Source organism: Daldinia childiae (genome assembly GCF_008694065.1).
Source record: "Daldinia childiae strain JS-1345 chromosome Unknown Scaffold16, whole genome shotgun sequence".
In the NCBI taxonomy this organism is placed as follows: domain Eukaryota; kingdom Fungi; phylum Ascomycota; class Sordariomycetes; order Xylariales; family Hypoxylaceae; genus Daldinia; species Daldinia childiae.
Window position 1 is genome coordinate 58091 of NW_022984657.1, and position 19374 is coordinate 77464.

At 48.2% G+C, this 19374-nt stretch overlaps 5 protein-coding genes across 6 annotated transcripts; 1 reads left to right on the forward strand and 4 right to left on the reverse strand.

Moving 5' to 3' along the window:
- Positions 1-1438: 1438 nt before the first annotated feature.
- GL218_09115 (uncharacterized protein) lies at positions 1439-2833 on the reverse strand (the record flags this gene model as incomplete). Its single annotated transcript, XM_033585941.1, has 1 exon — positions 1439-2833. The coding sequence occupies one exon, from the start codon at positions 2831-2833 to the stop codon at positions 1439-1441; it is 1395 nt and encodes a 464-aa protein (XP_033439959.1).
- A 358-nt stretch (positions 2834-3191) lies between these two features.
- On the reverse strand, positions 3192-4830 carry GL218_09116 (uncharacterized protein; the record flags this gene model as incomplete). Its single annotated transcript, XM_033585942.1, has 2 exons — positions 3192-3513; positions 3623-4830. 2 exons carry the CDS (start codon positions 4828-4830, stop codon positions 3192-3194), a joined length of 1530 nt encoding a protein of 509 aa, XP_033439910.1.
- A 929-nt stretch (positions 4831-5759) lies between these two features.
- GL218_09117 (uncharacterized protein) lies at positions 5760-10958 on the reverse strand (the record flags this gene model as incomplete). Of its 2 annotated transcripts, XM_033585943.1 has the most annotated exons (4): positions 5760-7261; positions 7310-8095; positions 8156-8374; positions 8468-10958. In XM_033585943.1, the coding sequence occupies 4 exons, from the start codon at positions 10956-10958 to the stop codon at positions 5760-5762; spliced, it is 4998 nt and encodes a 1665-aa protein (XP_033439909.1). The 2 variants fall into 2 exon arrangements, with proteins under 2 accessions (XP_033439909.1, XP_033439908.1); XM_033585944.1 differs by having other exon boundaries at positions 5760-7903; positions 7961-8374.
- Positions 10959-12852: 1894 nt separating this feature from the next.
- GL218_09118 (uncharacterized protein) lies at positions 12853-14345 on the reverse strand (the record flags this gene model as incomplete). The annotated part of the gene is made up of 2 exons (XM_033585945.1): positions 12853-13858; positions 13909-14345. 2 exons carry the CDS (start codon positions 14343-14345, stop codon positions 12853-12855), a joined length of 1443 nt encoding a protein of 480 aa, XP_033439958.1.
- Positions 14346-15534: 1189 nt separating this feature from the next.
- On the forward strand, positions 15535-16730 carry GL218_09119 (Enoyl reductase LovC; the record flags this gene model as incomplete). Its single annotated transcript, XM_033585946.1, has 2 exons — positions 15535-15674; positions 15740-16730. 2 exons carry the CDS (start codon positions 15535-15537, stop codon positions 16728-16730), a joined length of 1131 nt encoding a protein of 376 aa, XP_033439957.1.
- Between the last annotated feature and the right edge of the window lie 2644 nt (positions 16731-19374).

Below are 19374 nucleotides of genomic sequence, written 5' to 3' on the forward strand. Positions count from 1 at the left end.
CGGGCCGGGGCCCGCAAGGCCTACCTTACCTACCTAGGTACCAGCCAGCAAGGCTTAAGGAAAAGGGGGACAGAGTACGCTTTGAGCCGTCCAAACTGCAAGATCATCGTGGAATTGCGAATTGCGTATTTGAAAGCATTCTACATACGGTAGCAGCGTCGAGTCTTGGCCCAGCGCTGACAAAATAGCCTCCGTCCCGCGAACAGCCACTTCGTTTCGGAAAACGGAAGGCCGTAACAGGCATCAATTGGAGTAGCAAGGGCCGAGGAAATGACGGCTGGGGTAGCAGAAAGGTGACGTTGAGAACGCGCCATCTATTTAGCCGTATATTGACGGACTAGGGGGGTGGTTTACGGGGGGGTGTTTATCAAAGCTGGGGTAAATGCGAATAGAGGCGAGCGAGGGAAAAAAAACAAAACGAAGCTTTTTTTCTCTCCCTTTTCTACCCGCATTAATTATAGCAGAGCGAATAGCATCGTTCCTAAAAGGACACCAAGGGGTCGGTTACGGGGGTTACAGGGGGCAAAACCCATAAGAAGAAAAAAACCACCCCCATGTTGTAGGGATAACCTCGTGCCTGCAGGCCGACGATGCATCATCATCCATCGGCTCCACGACAAAACAAAAAATGGAGGGCTCGGTGGCTGACGAATAGACCAAGCAGAAGCGTCATATTTCAAATCGCCCCGTTACACACACGACATATCGTGACATTTCTCATAGTTGACTAAGTCGAGTCAGCGCCGCCAAGCTTCGCAACGACAACGTCGTCCGGAGCCTGAGCTGCTTACGTGGTAGCATCGCAAAGAAAAGGCTCCGGGAACACTATCACAGTATCCGAAAAAATAATAATTGTAGAGAAGCTTTGTGGAGCTTTGGACATATTCCGTGCCTTGGAATCCATCGTGATACAATTTGAATAAGCTATTTTTGGGATCCGACTACTGTGGCAAGGTCAGGCGACGTGGGTGAGCTTAAGTCTAGACTTCAGCTCCGGGAGTCTAGAGTGTCATGATAATTACCAGCATTGCCATTTGATATTGCAGACATGCAGCACTCGGGTCGGTTCCGTGCTCCTCTGTAAATTGCTAGATCCGAGATCCAGGAAATCAAGCTCTTTTGGTACGCGGTGGTTGGCTTAGTATTAACTATGGCTGCTTGATTGGCTACCTTCTCTCGAACCTTAGTCTTGGATCCTCCCAAAGAAAGCATGCAACTCGACCCCTCCGAGCAATAATACCGTTAGTAATAAGGTCCAACCTCCTCATGGGGCTCTCTTCACCGTACTTTTGACTATGTTAGGTGATTGGTGTGATGGTTCAAGAGCGGTTACGATATAGCGTGGATCTCTCGCGAGCTAGCCTCTGAGAATATTGTAAAGATGCTAGTTCATACAATAATAGTTAGAGGTCTAGTCTGTAAACGATTTCCTTTCCTATTATGATAGATTCCATATATGTGATTCTGGCCCTGAGGTGGGGTGTCTTGCTGTATCGGATACGTTTGCGCTGTCGTAGATACGATCCTGAAGGCTGCGAATGGTGAAGCCTAGGCTCGAGATATCCGCACGAGCCTTTCCCGGGTTCTGAAGTCGAATATTTTCCAAGCCCGACTCTATAGTATATAGCCACTTCTCAATCGCAGCTTGGGTAGCAGGGTTATCACAAGAGCTTACGGCGACGTCATAGTCCTTCCTTAGACGAGTAATTGGAGAATTATAAATAGCCATCCACTGGGGACACTTCCGGGACATCTCGTCAAGGAACATTTTTTGAAGCATTGTTCGCGACCATTGTAGCACATGCTTGGCGAAGTCGTCTCTGGCCCCAGCCAACCATTCGCCCTGTTCATCCAGATAGTCTCTCTCATCAGGTTCCTTGGTACGCGTTATTCCTTGCAGGAACTTGGGAAGTTCGCACCCTTTCCACAGTGGAAGAGCGGATGTATGCTCCCAATTCACTACCCCGACTAGTCTATTGTGATTCATCATGATGTCCGTCGGGCCTATGTCACAGTTCGTGAGTACGGTGGGCTCGAAGAGTGTGGAATCAAAGAGCCTCTCTCTCAATCTCTTCAAGCGGTCAATGATATGTTTAGCTCTGAGAACGGCGTTTGCATTCAGGATGGCTAGGCAGTTTTTGTACTTCATATCCAGGCGTATCTTGAGCCATTCGGCACTGTTTCGAAATGGCCCACGGCCATGATCGTTATTTTGTTTATCTGTCATATAGAACTCTGGTGAGACGATGACACCAACTTTATCATCTTCTTCCTGGACTCCGGTCGCACGGCCCATATATAGATTGCCAATTGCCGATAATTGGTGGTCGAATGTCGCGGAGTAGAAGGACACAAACTGTCGTATCAATGACCGCTTCTTCTCGTTGCTTACCATAGCCCAGTTGACTTCGTCTGCTTCGGCCGCGACAGGAAGTATCTGGCCTTGAAAGCATTCTAGGACAACCCACTCAAGTCCAATCTGAGTAGTACCAGTTGGATCGAATATCAAGACTCTGGGAACCGGTAGCGACGTATACTGTCGGACCCATTCGATAGTAGAGACCTCGGCTTGCGTTTTGAAATAGGGGTCGACCGGTAGCATTACTCGTATGATAGTTTTCGCAAGCTTATTTTCCTTAGGTTTTGTAATTAGATAGTTATAAGCATGAGAATCATTTGACAAGAGTGTAATATTGATGTCGTTGCTACACCACTCTTCGCCGAGCAATAACTTAATGTTCTCCTCGTTTGGTGCTTTCACACAGGATCCACGGAACTCGAAGTTAGCCCGTTTGGCTTTCTCCTCAGGAGATCCGATTACATATTTACCCATTTTGGTGGTTTAAGGTCTCTAGTGGCAGATTATGGTACTGTAATTTGAAGTAATAATTGATTATCGTTCATGTAATCGATTAAGAGTTGGAATGTTGGGGAGAGAAGAGAAAATGCCGTGTCAATTGAAGGAAGCACTCGAGGCATCCTTTAAATTAGGTCCGAAGCTACGCCAACGTATATTCTCTATTGGAACTTAGACTCGTATGGATTAGGAACTAACGACGATGATTATTGGAAGCTGGGAAGCTGGGTATTAGTTGAGGTTGCCTTATATATTATAATAGATTGCATGTCAAGGAAACTCCAGACTCCGAGCGACTCTCTGATTGACGCATGTTCTCTGAATTTGAGTTGTTTTAGAGTCTGTAGCGAAACCCAAAACTGTTCCAATCCGTTGTATCTTCGTAGTCTTCTGGTCTTAGTTGAACCTCATTGACTGCTTCAGTCATATTACGTGTGTCGGCAATGTCGACTACTTTGCCCCCACCAACAGCACCAGAAGCTCCGGAGCTACCTTGGATCCCTTCTTCTCGTTGTCTCCGTTTATTGACTAATTGTAAATATACTCTGAGGGTCGCGATGAGGCATATCACCAAAGCATAACATATCATAATTGCACGGAACGCCGTGCTATACGTAGGCTCTTCATTGGATATGAACAATTGAGGGCCGATAATACTAAGGAGGTCAGTAGGCAGTCTCTAAAGACAGAACTAAAGAGCCCATAACTTGGTGGTAGCAAATTAGGGCGAAGAGGAATAGTATACTTGATAGGATCATTACGTACTTTCCAGTGCAATAGGCAATAAACAACAATGCGGTCATAGTCATTTTCTTCGTGACACCTCGAAAATTTGACTGGACAAGAGACAAAAGTAGAGGCAACGCAGACGGTCCGGTGGATAAAAGAAAATACCCAAATAGGGAGACTCCATGGGGAATCGAGCTTCGGCTCCCAATCAACGCGGATCCGACAACTGGTGGAATAACAATAAGACCGACGAGAATACAATTCATCGATCGGAAGCGTCCGGCTATCCACCCGGTTCCGGAGATGGCTATGACGGAAATAATGGAGTAAGGGATATTAATAAGTGTCGACTCAAGTGACGTAAATCCGAATGACTTAATAACCAAGTTTGCAAAGTTCTGGGTACCACCATTAGGGATCTGACAGAGTAGTGCGACGGACCATATAAGCCACGTCTTGGGATCTTGCAGACACTCTCGCATCTGCTCCCATTTCCACGTCGCGTTTTCCGTGCGACCTGTACCGGCTATCACAACTCGGTCTCCCGCCCACTGTCGCTCTTCCGGAGTTAGAAATTTGGTACTCGAAATAGTATCGGGCAATAGGAAGAGTACTCCAAATCCCAGGAGGAAAGTGGCAACACCTAGAACGATGAACATCCAACGCCACGGGTGGATATTGTCGGAAATGTGACCAATTCCATAGGCAAGGAGTGACGATATGATGCCTCCGACAGAATTCCCCGCGAACCAGATACCAGTCCTAACGGGAATCTCATCTCGGGTGTACCACGTAGACGTGATAAACATTAAAGCCGGCGAAATAGTTGCCTCGGCGATACCGAGGAAAAATCTCACTGTAATTAAGCCTCCAAAGCTCGAGCATGCAGCAGTTAAGGCTACCACCGCACCCCAAACGAATGTATTGGCGGCAAGATATTTTCCTATCGGCAGGCGAGCGACTAACAACGTCGTGGGGTATGCCCAGAGGAAGTAACCGAAATAGAAGACGCTAGATACCCAGGAATAATTCGAGCCCTCGAGATGATTATCTTCCCTCAGACCAAACACCGACGCACTTGACAATATGGTCTTGTCCATGAAGTTGAAGGTGTAAATGAGGAAGAGGAGCGGCATAATATGCCAATCAATGCGCCGTAAGATACGGCGGGCTTCATCAGGTCCAATATTGTTAAAGGCACCGCCGTCACCATTCGGCATGGGATTATCTTCTGCTACAGCCATAACGAGATGATTTTGACTGCGGCTTGACTCTAGTTGACTATATTGAAGGAGCGGTTCTTGCTCGCTCGGCGATGGCAACGGCATGGTCTTTGTAAATACCTACCTAGGTACCTACCTACCAGGTACCTGTTATGTAGTGCGAGCCGAGGCGACAATCTCTAGCGAATCAACGAGGTCGATCTTGACCGGCCATTTCCGACGCTACTAATGCAAAGCTTGCGGTCGCGATAACGTCTTCCCTAAGAAGGTAAATGGACTGGGATGTGATGTACCTGGGCGTTTTGTGCTACTAGAAACTAAATTTCGTAAAGATAAAGAAGAAGAGACTGTAACAGACATTTCTTGATCGGGGAAATGGACTATAATAGACTTTCGTAATATGGAGACTATTATATCGGTATTATTCCTGTATCTTGTTAGAAGTATTTTGGCTTTTTGATTGCGCGTTTGAAATGGCAATGGGAATAAAATGTATTTACTAGCCACAGGTCTTAGCCACATTGCTGATCAAATTCAGGGGTATAGTGGCTAGAGATGGTCAGTGAGTCCCCCTGAAGGGAAGCGGCCTTAGGTAATTTTTGCGTAACAACTCATAGGAATAAATCCACAATGTTAACAAACACGATATTTCAAACCTAAGAAAATTGTCATAGATGACAAAAGAAATAATCTGACTTAATGATGGCTACCTATTACTATTCCTATTACATTTCCTGAACCCTGATTCATATAAGCCATGTTTACATACATTGCATATCCCACACCGTAAGCTAATACCTACGTCCATATGTGCGGCGACATTTTCATTATTACGCTGTTGTTAGTCAATCCAGCTTCCGTGCTGTAGACTAGATGAGATGCATTCCAATCAATTTCTTCGTCTCATTTATTCTTCTTCTTCTTTTAATCTCCTCCACTTACTCACTCACTCACAACTCCACATCTCCCAGCGCGCTCGCTACTAAGAACAAGCCAAGCGGGCACGCGTCAGTCGAGTCTTGATCAAACCATAGTGACGTTTGACTACCGGGTGCGCTGCTTAGTTCGACGACCACGTCTTCGCCGCTGGGACACGCGAAGGACTCGATGGTGTACGCGTTTCCTGGTGCGATGGTGAGCCTATTATAACTCTGCGCCATGTCCGGGAGGCTGTTCTGCGTCGTGTCTAGATCCACGTAGCCGTCGAGACGTGAGAACTCGACTGCTCCCGAGCCAGTGATATCGAATGATGAGGTCTGTGCGTCTTCGTTCTCGGGGAAGAAGAACACGAGCTTGCATGTCTTACCGCTGCCGCTGGATGGGACGTGGAATTTGAAAATGCTGGAGATTGTGGATGTTACCTCGCCCGAGGTAGATGATCCGTATGCCTTGTTCGGGCGCGAACTGTCAACGGGGATTATTAGATCCGGGGACTCCCATTGACCAGTTAGCTCGCCGGGACAGGTTGGGGAAGACGGGGCAAGATTGAAAAGGCCCGTCGCCCGTCTGGGGATTTTAGACGGCGCCGCCCATGTTGCGTCCTTGGACTGTTCAGGGGCATTATTTCCTGTCGGTTCCGGCGAGTTTTTATCTCCGTTAACACTACCAGTTGCCTCTGGTGGTGGCGGCGGTGGTGGTCCAGTGGGGTTGCCGGGAGCGCCAGATTCAGCCGGGGGCGTTGGCTGCGGAGGAGGAACACGAGGGCTTGATGTAGGCGGCGGCGGGCCAGATTCGGGCGGTGGGCCAGTGGGATAACCCGGTTGACTAGATGGCGGACCGTTCGGATTGCCTGGAGTACTCGGTGTTTCCGCTGGTGGCGGTGGCGCTGTTGGATATCCTGGACTACTTGGAGTTTCTGCTGGTGGTGGTCCTGTTGGATATCCTGGTTGACTAGACGGCGGCCCGTTCGGATAGCCTGGGCTGCTTGGTGTCTCTGCCGGTGGTGGTGGCGGTGGTCCCGTTGGGTGCCCCGGATGACCAGATGGCGGTCCATTCGGATAACCTGGAGTGCTTGGTGTCTCTGATGATGGCGGAGGCGGCGGCGGCGGCGGCGGCGGTGGCCCTGTTGGATAACCAGGGACGCTTGTGGACTCTCCTGGAGGCGTTGTCGCCGTGCTTGGTACTTGAGGCGTTCCCGAAGTTGGGTACGATGGGGTCGGGATTCCAGCCGAGGTAGTGGGATATCCGTTTGGCGTTGTAGGCGATGTTCCAGGAACCTCAGCCGATGTGGTTGGTATTCCAGGCGACGTCGTGCTGGGAGTCAAGGTCGTCCCGGGCACCACAGGCGTTGTGGTAGGAACTCCGGGTGTCGTGCTTGGAACTTCCGTTTCCGTAGTCGAGCACGAACTTGAAGTTGTACCAGGGTAAGTCGAAGCGCCTGGAGTGCTGGGGGTCTCTGTAGGTATGGTCGATGTAGGGGGTACACCCGGGACACTGGTAGTTGGCGATGTGCCTGGATAAGTTGTGCCAGGAGTGCCGGGAGTCGTGCCCGGGGTTGTACCTGGAGTCGTCTCGCTCGTGGTGGTAGGTACGCCCGGAATACTAGTAGTTGGTGATGTTCCAGGATAAGTCGAAGTACCCGGGATGCTAGGGGTCTCTGTCGGCACACTTGAAGTAGGAGGGACGCTCGGGACACTGGTAGTGGGAGACGTGCCGGGATAGGATGTACCCGGGGTCGTAGTTGGGGGCACGCCCGGTGCACTAGTTGTTGGTGATTCTCCAGGTGTAGTCGAAGTTGTCGGGCAAGAACTCGTGGTGGTGGTCTCCACAACCGTTGTAGATGTTCCAGGATAGGTCGTACCACCTGGAGGAGTTGTCTCACTTGTAGTGGGCAGTGTGTTTGGGACACTAGTAGTTGGAGCCGTCCCAGGATATGTTGAACCACCCGGAGTCGTCCAGGTTGAAGTTGTGGGTATGCCTGGAATGCTGGTAGTGGGAGATGTTCCAGGATAAGTCGAGCTACCTGGAGTTGTTTCACTTGTGGTAGAAGGTACCCCTGGGACGCTGGTGGTCGGAGCTGTTCCGGGGTAAGTTGTGCCTGAAGTCGTGCCCGGGGTTGTGCCTGGAATCGTCTCGCTGGTAGTAGTAGGTACACCTGGTATACTAGTAGTGGATGACTCTCCGGGTGAGGTTGAAGTTGTTGGACACGAACTAGTGGTTGTGGTCTCTACTACTGTTGTAGATGTGCCTGGGTAAGTTGAACCGCCTGGAGGAGTCGTCTCGCTTGTAGTGGGCGGTACGGTCGGTATACTTGTGGTTGGAGAAGTCCCGGGATAAGTCGAACCTCCTGGAGGAATTGTCTCGCTTGAAGTAGTAGGTATGCCAGGGACGCTAGTTGTCGACTCACCAGGTGAGGTAGAGGTTGTTGGACACGAACTTGTAGTGGTTGTCTCCACGACCGTGGTAGATGATCCAGGAGATGTTACAGGAGATGTGCCAGGATAGGTTGATTCACCAGGAGAGGTCAGACTTGTTGGAATGCCAGGGCTTGTGGTTTCGCTAGGAGGTGACGTCGTCGAATATGTCCACGTAGATGAAGGACTCGTTTCGACTGGCGGCGTGGTACCTGGGTAAGTCGAGGGACCTGTATTAGTAGTCTGAACGGGTGGTGTAGTTTCAGTGGGCGGCGAAGTTCCAGGGCCTGAAGTACCAGGAGTACCTGGGGTAGTACTGCTAGACATCTCGGGACACGACTTCGATTCCGGTGGGCACGTAGGAATTACGACTGTCTCAGAGCTAGTGAATGTAGAGGGCCCTGGAGAAGTACCCGGATAAGTCTCGCTAGTCTCTACAGGTGGAGGCGTAGTGCCGGGGACACTTGTCGTTGGCGATTCCGGGGGAGGAGGTGGGGGAGGAGGAGGACCGGTGGGATATCCTGGGGTTGTTGTAGGTGTCTGCGGGGGCGTGCTCGGTGTTTCTGGTGGCATGGTCGGCGGCGTACTCGGTGGTGTTTCCGAAGGCATGCTCGGCGTCTCTGGAGGAGGAATAACCGTTGTAGGGTAAGTTGCCGGTGGTGGAACTTCAGTCGGCGATGTATGAGGGCTTGTTCCCTGGGTAGTGGTAGGTGTTTCCGGTGGTGGAGGTACAACTGTTGTTGGGTACCCTGGTGTAGTAGGCATTGACGGTGTCTCCGGAGGGACTTCCGTGGTAGACATTACAGGGCTTGTCTCCTGGGTAGTTGTAGGAATTTCCGGCGTAGTCTGTGGAGGACTTGTCCCTTGAGTAGTTGTTGGTGTCTCTGGCGGAGGAACAACCGTTGTAGGATATCCTGGACTTGTAGGAGTTTCCGGCGGCGACGTTCCGGGGCTTGTTCCAGGGCTTGTTCCTCCCGTAGTTGAAGGCGTCTCCGGTGGTGGTGGTACGACTGTGGTTGGATATCCCGGGATGGTGGGAATTGTCGGTGTCCCCGGAGAAGTTGCAGGGGGGGTCGTTTCGGGTGGAGGGAGCTCCGGTGTCGTCTCTGGAGGGCTGGTTCCTTGAGTGGTGGTTGGTGTTCCTGGTGGAGGAACAATCGTCGTGGGATAGCTTGGGCTTGTGGGAGTTCCTGGCGGCGATGTTTCAGGGCTCGTTCCTCCTGTGGTCGTAGGTGTCTCCGGTGGAGGAACGACTGTTGTAGGATACATTGGAGTCGTAGGACTCACGGGTGTCTCCGGCGGCGACGTTCCCGGACTTGTTCCCTGTGTATTTGATGGGGGTGGAATAACTGTTGTCGGATACCCTGGGGTGGTAGGAACCGTTGGTGTCTCCGGAGAGGTCATAGGAGGGCTCGTCTCAGATGGAGGGAGCTGTGGTGTGGTCTCTGGAGGAGTTGTTCCTTGAGTGGTCGTGGGTGTTTCCGGTGGAGGAATAACCGTGGTTGGATATCCCGGAGAAGTCGTAGGAGGAACTTCCGGTGTAGTTTCTGGGGGGCTTGTCTCCTGAGTGGTTGTCGGTATCTCCGGAGAAGTCATGGGAGTTGTCATAGGCGGCGGCGGTGGAGGCGGAGGCATCTGCGTCGTGGGCGTTTCCGGTGGCGGGATTTCCGTTGTAGGCGTCTCCGGAGGGCTAGTACCAGGATAAGTCCCCTGCGTGTTTGAAGGCATCTCTGGAGTAGTCTCCGGTGGCGGAATGACAGTCGTTGGCGGAATCGTCTCCGGAGGACTAGTGCCAGGACTTGTTCCTTGTGTGTTTGAGGGCGTCTCTGGGGGGCTAGTAGCAGGAGATGTCCCTTCTGTATTTGAGGGCATCTCCGGGGTAGTTACTGGTGGCGGAGCAACTGTAGTAGGTTGACTCGTCTCTGGTGGAGGCATTACTGTTGGTGGTGTTCCTGGCGGACTTGTTCCCGGAGGCGGAGCCTCTGTAGTTGGAGACTCTGGGGGAGCGGTACCTCCTGGAGGAGCCGTTTGTGGAGGACACTCAGTAACGGTTGAAACGCAGTCCGTGTTTGATACAGTAACAAAAACGGTAGTTGTCATCGGCATACACGGACCTGAGCCGCCTCCGGGACCAGTAGACCACGGTGGAGGAGCGCCTCCACCAGGTGGCATGGTGCCGGGCCCGCCAGTAGGATAAGTACCGCCTGTTCCTGAAGGACCAGCTCCTCCTGTTCCACCTGGGGGCATATTCGAACCACCGCTCCATGGAGCCGTACCGCTTGGGCCAGGGTATGTCGATCCTATACCCGGAGCAGTTCCCGAAGCGCCAGAACCCGAATCACACGATGAAGGATGACACCCACTCGCTATCAAGGAAATCTGATTACAGTTGGTCCCTCCAGGCCAGAGGTATATCATCACTACACCATCCTCTCCCGTAGCACATTGCCAGAAAGAAGACTGGCCATTATAAGTCAGCTCCCCATTGCAACCGATAGCAAATCCGCCTTCGGGGTTTTGGCCGACGTCACATTGGAGCACGGTACTCGGTGGTGTCCACCAACAACCGCGGCCTTGGGAGTCGGATATCGTATCGCCATTCAGGACAAACCCAGACTGTACGACGCTGGTTCCGGGAAGTCCACCTTTAGTCTGACCACCGTCATATTGGCCGACTTGGCCGGTGAATGAGCCACCTGTCGAAAGGGTAAAGCTACATCCGCTCTGGCGCGCAACGAGAGAATATGCGCCGCTCACTATGGAGGACAGAACAAGCGGCTTGCTTGCCCGTATCATTTTAACGGTATTGTCGCAGCCAAACACTCGGGCTCCTTTTCGAAAATTCTTGGGGTCAGATATAAAGAGTTGCCCCGAAACGATAGACTGAAGAAAAGAAAAACTTAAGCTGGAGCAAAGGATAGAGAGGCCATCGAGCTTATATTCCAGATACTCGGGGATAAGGGAGACATTGATACGAGAAAACTGAAAAACTTGATCCCGGTTCTAGTTTTAGAAACATTCGAGAAACAACGTCATGAACTAACAGTCAGTGGCATGAGATGAAAGTTTGTATTAGTAAATAGGATAAACCACGGTACGGCTCATCATTCCACAGGCATATCAAGTACCACGTACAATGTCATTAGATGATTTCAGATGTTCATGAGAGCCTAATGATGATATTCCAAGACTTGTGGTCACAATTCCCAGCCTCGACACGGGGACGTACATCCTGGTATTCGTAAAGGGGAGATTGGCAAAAATGACTCCGCATAGCACTGCTAGATCTCACGAATTCCGACGAGATATAATATGTTGACGCAATTCGAACAGAGGAATGATGTGTGCATTATGCGAGGCTCGTATTTAACGTTGGCCAACCCCTGACTGACTGAGTCGTGCAAGCAACTCTTACTGTATTGAGATATCGAGTGCCTGATTATGATTATAGTGTGATATACATGGGATATACGGCGCCGATGATTTCGGAGAATAAATACATGTTTCATGGTGTAGTTTCGTCCGGACATATCAAAACATAAATTATGCCTACAACATACCTAATTATACTACCCAAAGGAATATTGGTTTGATTAATTACCCTAAGAATAGAACCATATAAGTACTAGCTAACTATTAAAAATAAACTCTACATAATCATTTAAAATATCCTATGAGACGTTGAAATTTGCTCCTTGATGCTTAACTTGCTCCTCCACTAAAAGGGATGTATTATTCGGCCCTACAAGGGAACTCTGGCGTCAATACCGTATTTAGAGAATAATTAAGTTTTTGGTTTTAGCCATACTTAGAATTGCATTCTACCTTACAGGATGTATCCTTAACTGATATTGCTAGAAATAGCTCTTTATATTGTAGCTCATCGGGTTGACCTTGTTGTAATTCCTCTGAGATTCGACTGAGGTGCCCTCAAGGGGCATTTCCCTACCCCTAATCCATGTTAAACTCTATATTACGAGATATAAGCTGTTCCCGAACTAGCCGAGCACTTGGCGTACCCGTCGTCCTTATTTTTAAGTTTGACGTCGTGTTGATACTATCCCATAAACAATACGGTATTCAGATCAGCGAACCTCTATGACGTTTGCCTAACAGTTACCAGAACTAAATGGCTAATCCTAAACGCTCTACAGACTATAGATTAAGTGGAAAATACCTCGGAGTCGAAATAGAGGAGTTATAATCCGGTAAAGGGAGTTATGCCAAAATATTCATCCTAACTCTACGAAATAGACTATCTAGTAACCATTTATTTTAACTTCTGTCACATATCCAACTGCTAATCATTTCCCTAGCTAACCTCTTTCTAACTTCTCAACTGCATTTTAATAATAATATAATTGGGCCGGCATCGGCTACGGCCCGCAAGGACAACCCGCCACTCTATACATGAACTGTAAAGTTTATATATATCCGTTTTATTCGAGGGAGAAGTAAAAATTACCTCGTTTAAGTTCGGTCCCGACTGCAGCAGCTCAGGTAGAGTTAGCATTACATACATACCTACCTACGCATGGGATCATGGACTGCAATGATTCGTAATAACCTCTGCAGCAAATAGCAATACGACCATAACTTTCTCAAGGTATAAGTCGATATAAAAAGCCCAAGAAATGTTGCCTCATTTCCTCAAAGGTTTCCTTAAGGCGAATTATTTCGTCAAGTTCTATCATATTGGCCTCGTATCGAGAGCTGCGAACAGGTTATCCCACGTTATCGAATCGGGATTCATCTCGCTTTGACTTGCAAACTGCCAGAAATCATCGAAGGAACTGTCAAGGCCACCTTCATCTATTCCAAGTTCGGGCTGCATCTGTATGTCATGAAGAAGACCGAAACTACCAGCGTTGATCTCACCAGGAGCACCAGTACCATTCTCGGATGTTGAAACGGTTTGATGGGTAAGATATACTTCATGCTTCTGCAAGACGTCGCGCAGTGAACGTAGGAAACGACTAGGAAGCGGAGAGATGTGTCTGTCATCATCAAACTTCTGAAAAGCCGCCCTCACCTTAGCCTTGATCTGTATCTCGTCTACTTCGTGTCTATTGAAACATAAATCCATGACCATAACTACTAACGCAAGATGCATGTAGTGCATAGCCAGTCCCATCCGGGCTGTCGTGTAAGCAGGAGAATCAAACTCGGTCGGGTCTTCGTACCCCTCAATGACTGCGCATGCTGATGCCAGGCAGGCTAATCTCGAGTAGGAATACCGGGAATCGTGAGTCTGTCGTAGTAGAAATCTTTGGTGCAGCTTGCACCGCCTACTGTGAGCTGCGTTGGTGATGGCATATCTCATGTGAGGGATGTAAGGATATACTGTCTCGAATCTCCTACTTTTCTCCCGACTCTCGGGATCAGTCTTAAAGAAGAAAGGTAGGCTTAAGATAAAATCTTGTAGTTTCTTGTCCAGAGCTATGATATTCTCGTATGGCATCTGCATAGCCTTTGATGTCTCCAATGGCACGATGTCAGCGACCTCTCTACACAGATGCGCGAGTCGGATCCTTTCGAGAAGAAAAGCCATGCCACTTGGTGGAGGACCATCTATGGAGTCACTGTCGCTTAGGGAAATTTCGTCATCGAAATGGTATTTTGGAAGCTTGACATCTATATGATTCGGATTAATGAAGTACATGCCCTCTTGAGGTCCGCTGATGGTTGATTGTAACCTATGGAAATATTAATGCTAAAAGAGTAGTATATGAGAGGCGAAACATACCAGTCTTCGGCTGTAATATGCCAAAATACTCTACGTCTAACCTCGCGATCTATCGAAGCACGGACGCTAGGAACCTTCTCACTAGTGTTCTCGTCTTCGGCATCCAATCGATGCAGACGAAGGTCTCTAGCAATAGAGGCCGCCGTGGTTGATAGAAGACGGCCTCTTGCCGAAAATCCGTCAAGATGGAATGAAAGGAGAGACATGAAGATGTAGGCCTGGACATCTTCTAATGTACCTGAAGTATTCCTGCGTGAATGGTCTAGAACATCTAAAGCTGTCTTGCCTATGGCCTTTGAGATATGCACAGCCTCTTTTTCATTCGTTGCTATTTCAGAATCTTCGGAGCACCGATAGAAGAACCCAGAAAGCGCAAAGATAGAAAGCAATAATCCAGCTTGCCCGAGCGGAACAGATTCACCTTGGCTAATTTTCATATAAATCGTTTTTATAAGAGACCGAATAGTAGGGATATGCAAAATGCGACACATGTGATCTATATTAGATTCAAAATTCTGGAAGAGTAGGGTTGCTTCTCTGTATGTAGGAAATGTCACGATAGGATTGCTCAATGGTTGTTGATCCGCGGTGGCTACTGTCTGCTGGATAGGGACTCGTGGTTTATGGATTTCGTGTGCTCTGCCTATTCTAAAGACTAGGCCACAAGACAAGGGAGAAATCTACTTGGATTAGGGGTCTACATACTTGAAATAACGTGGGAAGTATTTTACATACTAGTTCATCTTCTCTTGTTCCAATATTCTCGAGGAACTGTGAGTCTTTGTCTCGATTATGGTGGACGTCAGACTCCACGACGTGGCTTGAAATGGGTGTGAATAACGATGGGTTTGCGTGACGATGATTATCATCGGGCGCATGTTGTGAACGAGCTTCGCTAGGAGGCGACTGAAGAACAATAGATTCTAATCGTTCAATTCTTCCTATAATTTCCTCAAGATTGTGTTCTATAACAGCCCTCTCTGTTCGCCTTTGGGGCGGAACTAGGAAATGACAGCTGATGCCGCGGGCAGCACAATTCGAGCACGGCTGGATTCGATTGCATTTCAACTTTTTCGATCGACATGATTGACACGATACTGGGTCTGGACGCGCCTTATTTCTCTGTCTAATTGATTGCATAATAACACGATGATATCAAGAACTGCTAGATAGAGGATGAGGTTGTGAGGTCCATGGAGCTCCGCTTTAGGATCCGCGGAGTCCGATGAATCCTTGTTAGCCCCCTTGATTAAAACGGAGCACGACATATGGGGAGATGGACAACATTAGTCAGATTTCTAGGGTTAGCCTCATCAATGTTCTTGGTGAACGACCCAGTATATGGTTAACTCCGAGATATATAATCATAAGATGAAGGACATTACAAATAATCTATTCCCTCCGTTGGTGGCATCTTCTGAATATGCTGCGTACTAGGGTTGACCTCCGCGGACCTTCGATCTAGCGATGGGAAGGAAATGGTAGGAGAAAGGGGTATATATATATATGTTGCTCATGAACAAGATATTGCTAACTCTACCAGCGACATCTCACAACAGCATCTCAAAAAACTAAATCGAAATTATTCAGAAATTCTATAAATTTTAAGTTATTTAATATATCACTATGAAAGAAGTAGTTATCCAAAGCTCTCTCGATACATTCGAGGTTATCGAATCTCCTATTCCCACCCCAGGAGACAAACATGTCGTCATTAAAGTCATTGTCTCCGGATCGAACCCAAAGGACTGGAAATATCCTTACTGGTATGACTTTCCCAGCATCAGCACCGGTATCTTTAGGAATTGGGTAAAAGCTAACTTTTACACAGGAGCGGGAAACCCGTGAACAGCGGCGATGACATCGCCGGAATCGTCCACTCCGTCGGCAAGGATGTCTACGAGTTCAAGCCAGGCGACCGCGTGGCAGCGTACCACGAAGTCATGACGCCAAACGGCAGCTTTGCAGAATATGCCGTAGCCCCGGAGTGGACAACTTTCCATCTTCCGCACAATGTGTCCTTCGAAGAAGCTGCAACTATCCCTACTGCCGCTCACACTGCCATGCTGGCTTTATACGTCAACTTGAAACTTCCTTCTCCCCTTGACGAGAGGGGGTTTCCGGAAGGAAAGAAGGTGCCTTTCCTCATATACGGCATCACGTCGGCCTGCGGGGCATTCGCTGCCCAACTCGCCCGGCTCTCGGGTCTTGGTCCTATCATCGGAGTTGCTGGCCGCGCCGGCGACTTCGCCTCGACCCTGGCTGACCACGTCCTCGATTACCGGAAGGGCGAGGACGCACTAGTCGCAGGTGTTGAAGAAATCCTCGCCAAGGAAGGTCTGGGCAATAAAGTCCCTTTTGTTTTCGACGCGATCAGCGAGGGCGAGTCGTTCGAAGTCACTACTCGGGTTGTCGACCCTAACGGCGGCAGCATCGCCACCGTACTACCTTTCCAGTATTTCGCGAACGCTCGCGAAGATTTCAAGTTCCCGGACGGCGTGAATGTTTCCAACGCCGTTGCCCTTAAGGTCTTCTCCACGCATAAGGATCTCGGGTTTATCTGGTCTAGGTATTTCGGGCGTCTGTTGGAAGCTGGGAAGCTGAAGGGACACCCGTATGAAGTTATTCCGGGCGGGTTGAATGGTGTTTTGCTAGGCCTGAATAAGCTGAAGGATGGGCAGGCTAGTGGAGTGAAATATGTCTATAGGATTGAGGAATCTGGAGATGTTACTACTGGGCTGCATAAGCTGGATCCGGCTCTGGTTTCCTACAAGAATGGTCGGAAGGTTGAAGAGTTCTTCAAGTTTAAGCTTCCTTATTAACTTTGATGGTATTACGCGAGGGGTAGGGATATTTCTAGTAACGCCGATACCTTATGTATGGCACATTAACAATATATCGCAGTTGGGACGGAAATCAATTTGGTATTTTGCTTGTCCAGGTAATTAATATAACAATGCTATCTCACATTAATAAACTAGAGTTTCTGCCTATTTCCTTCGCCTCAATTATCCTATCTTGAGCTCTTAAGTACGATGACAGAAGTATGTAGCACTAGATGTAGCGCGTCCCTTTATTCAGCCATGCTCCTGTCAAGGGCCTGAAGGGCGGCTAGACGTCCCTGGAATAAATCTGCGAATTCCAACCAGAGCGTGATGATATACTGAATTTTGGATCGGAGAGAATCCGTTATTTCGGCAGCTGACTCCACTAGGTCGGCAGCTCTGACTTCCATACTTGCGAAGGCGTTGAGTGTGGATTGAAGAGCACGGGTCAGGTTCACAAGATCGGTGACTACTGCCATTGTATCGGCAGGCGTGTTGCAGTGGCAGAGGAAGTTATGTATATTCTAGTAGATCATGTCCAATGTTAGTATACTAGGATAGCTTAGAGTAAGAACTTGTCTTTGGACGATCGCAGTCCTTACCTCGACTGTTTCTCGTGTGGCTGCAACCCTGGCCTTGGCATCTTCAAGGTCTTTAGGGAGTATGTGGGATGTTACCCATTCCGGGAGAGGAACAGTGTTAGCCATGCTGAATTGATAAATATGTTCGTCCGTTCGTACGTAGTTTGGTATACTGAGATTGGTATAGGTGGTTTTGTAGGTGAAAGGTTGTAGAGGAAATAGGGTCCGCAAAGGAAATATGCATGTGTGTATGTGTGTATGTGTGTGTGTACTTGGGGTGGATAAAATAAAATTCAAAGGACTGAGGCAGGCAAGAGACGCGTCCCGTAATACTGAGGGGCAACGAGGTGAGTCTGCTTCCTAAGCGACAACGCGTTTGCTGATGTGGTTGCGGAGAACCTTAGAACAGTGTGGGGACTTGAACTACCTAGGTACATACCATAACTTCACATGACGCGTTACATTTGTCTTTTATTTTCTATGGTATGTGTCGTAGCTTATGAGGAGTTGTATATAATACACATCATCTACCCGGTACGTTACCTATCACCGTGGACTTTGAAGTGATAGTCGTCTATGATTCCATCTTCATGAATGAGGCACCTAAGGGTAGTCCATCAGTCTACCGCTGAATCTATCAACCACCGAGATGCAAAAAACAAAGATCCCCAGCTACATATATTAACGATTCGGTCCTATATTGGTCCATGGCTACTCCCACTCAACAAAGCCGATTCTTAGCTAAACGGATATTTCTAGAAATCTCTCCTCTAGCTTTTTATTTATTTATTCTTCACACTTTTTAGTACTCTACAAAGATGCACTATAATCTAGTCTAATACCTTTAATTGGGCAGATCAAAGAAGTTGTAGAACTAGAAGTTACAAGAACAATCCAAATTGTAGGATTATACTACTATGTAAGATCCGGTAATTAAATGGGTCCAGACCGATACGCCCGGTCCAGATCTCGGTCCGATGTGGGGCTATACCGGAATTGATCGCTCTCCGCGAAGGCTTTTCTATTTTTGAAGTATTCGGCCATATGGATAGACAATGCATGTCAATAATGTTCAGGTACCTAAACTATGAATCGGTATGGTTATTATAGTCTAATTTGTATCATAATACGTTTATTGTAGAATAGGTGAAATATTTGGTTTGGCTCAATGCTACATATCTCATATCATGTACTTGATAAAGCAGAAATTCCAATCGCTAATCTCTCACGTTATTATCACTTAGTTATTTAAAAACCAGTGCAGACGCTTATTGAATGGTTCACCAAAATCCTCGAATAAGATATTAATCTTTCAAGGTCCCTGAAGCTGGCCATCATACCTCACAATCCAGCCTTCGGGAAACTGAATCGTCGGAACGCGATCTTCGTTCAATCCTCCATCTGCTACATCTAAAAGCCGGACACCGATAGTTGTCTCATATTTCCATAAGCTACACGAAGCGTTCGTCAATCCAAGCCATTCTATTCCCGTTCGCATCACAGGTGTAACCGGTTTGAGATGGGTTCTTTTGGAGATATATGGACCAGGGATCCGAGTCCCATTGCTGGTTTGGACCCAAGCGTAATTTTCTGCAAGAAGTTGCACGCCCTCTCTAGTTGATACAAGATCTTGGCCACCTTCCTCTCTAGGCGTACGAATGAAATATGCCTGCGAATAGCGTGTTCTGGCTTGATTTCTAATCAAGTATTTGCATGGTAAGGTCTTGCTATTCCCCTCCAAGATATCACGACGTACCCATGCCCCTAATGTTTTGAAATGATTTCTGGGAGGTAGAGCATCAATAACCCATAACCTTTGAAGCCTAGGCGCGTTTCCTGAAGACTTTAAGATGGTCAAGTAATCCGTTAAAATGGCCATGGCGTGAACATCAAAACAATCACATACTGTAGAGTGGGAAACCTTTGAGACAGTGTGATTAGTGTGCGCTACTTTGATCAAACACTGCTCCAGCTTTAAAATTTGGATAGGCTGAAAGTTTTCAATGTCCGTTGACGGCCGGGTCGCAAAGCCATATCCAAAGGCTTCAGGACAGAGTTTT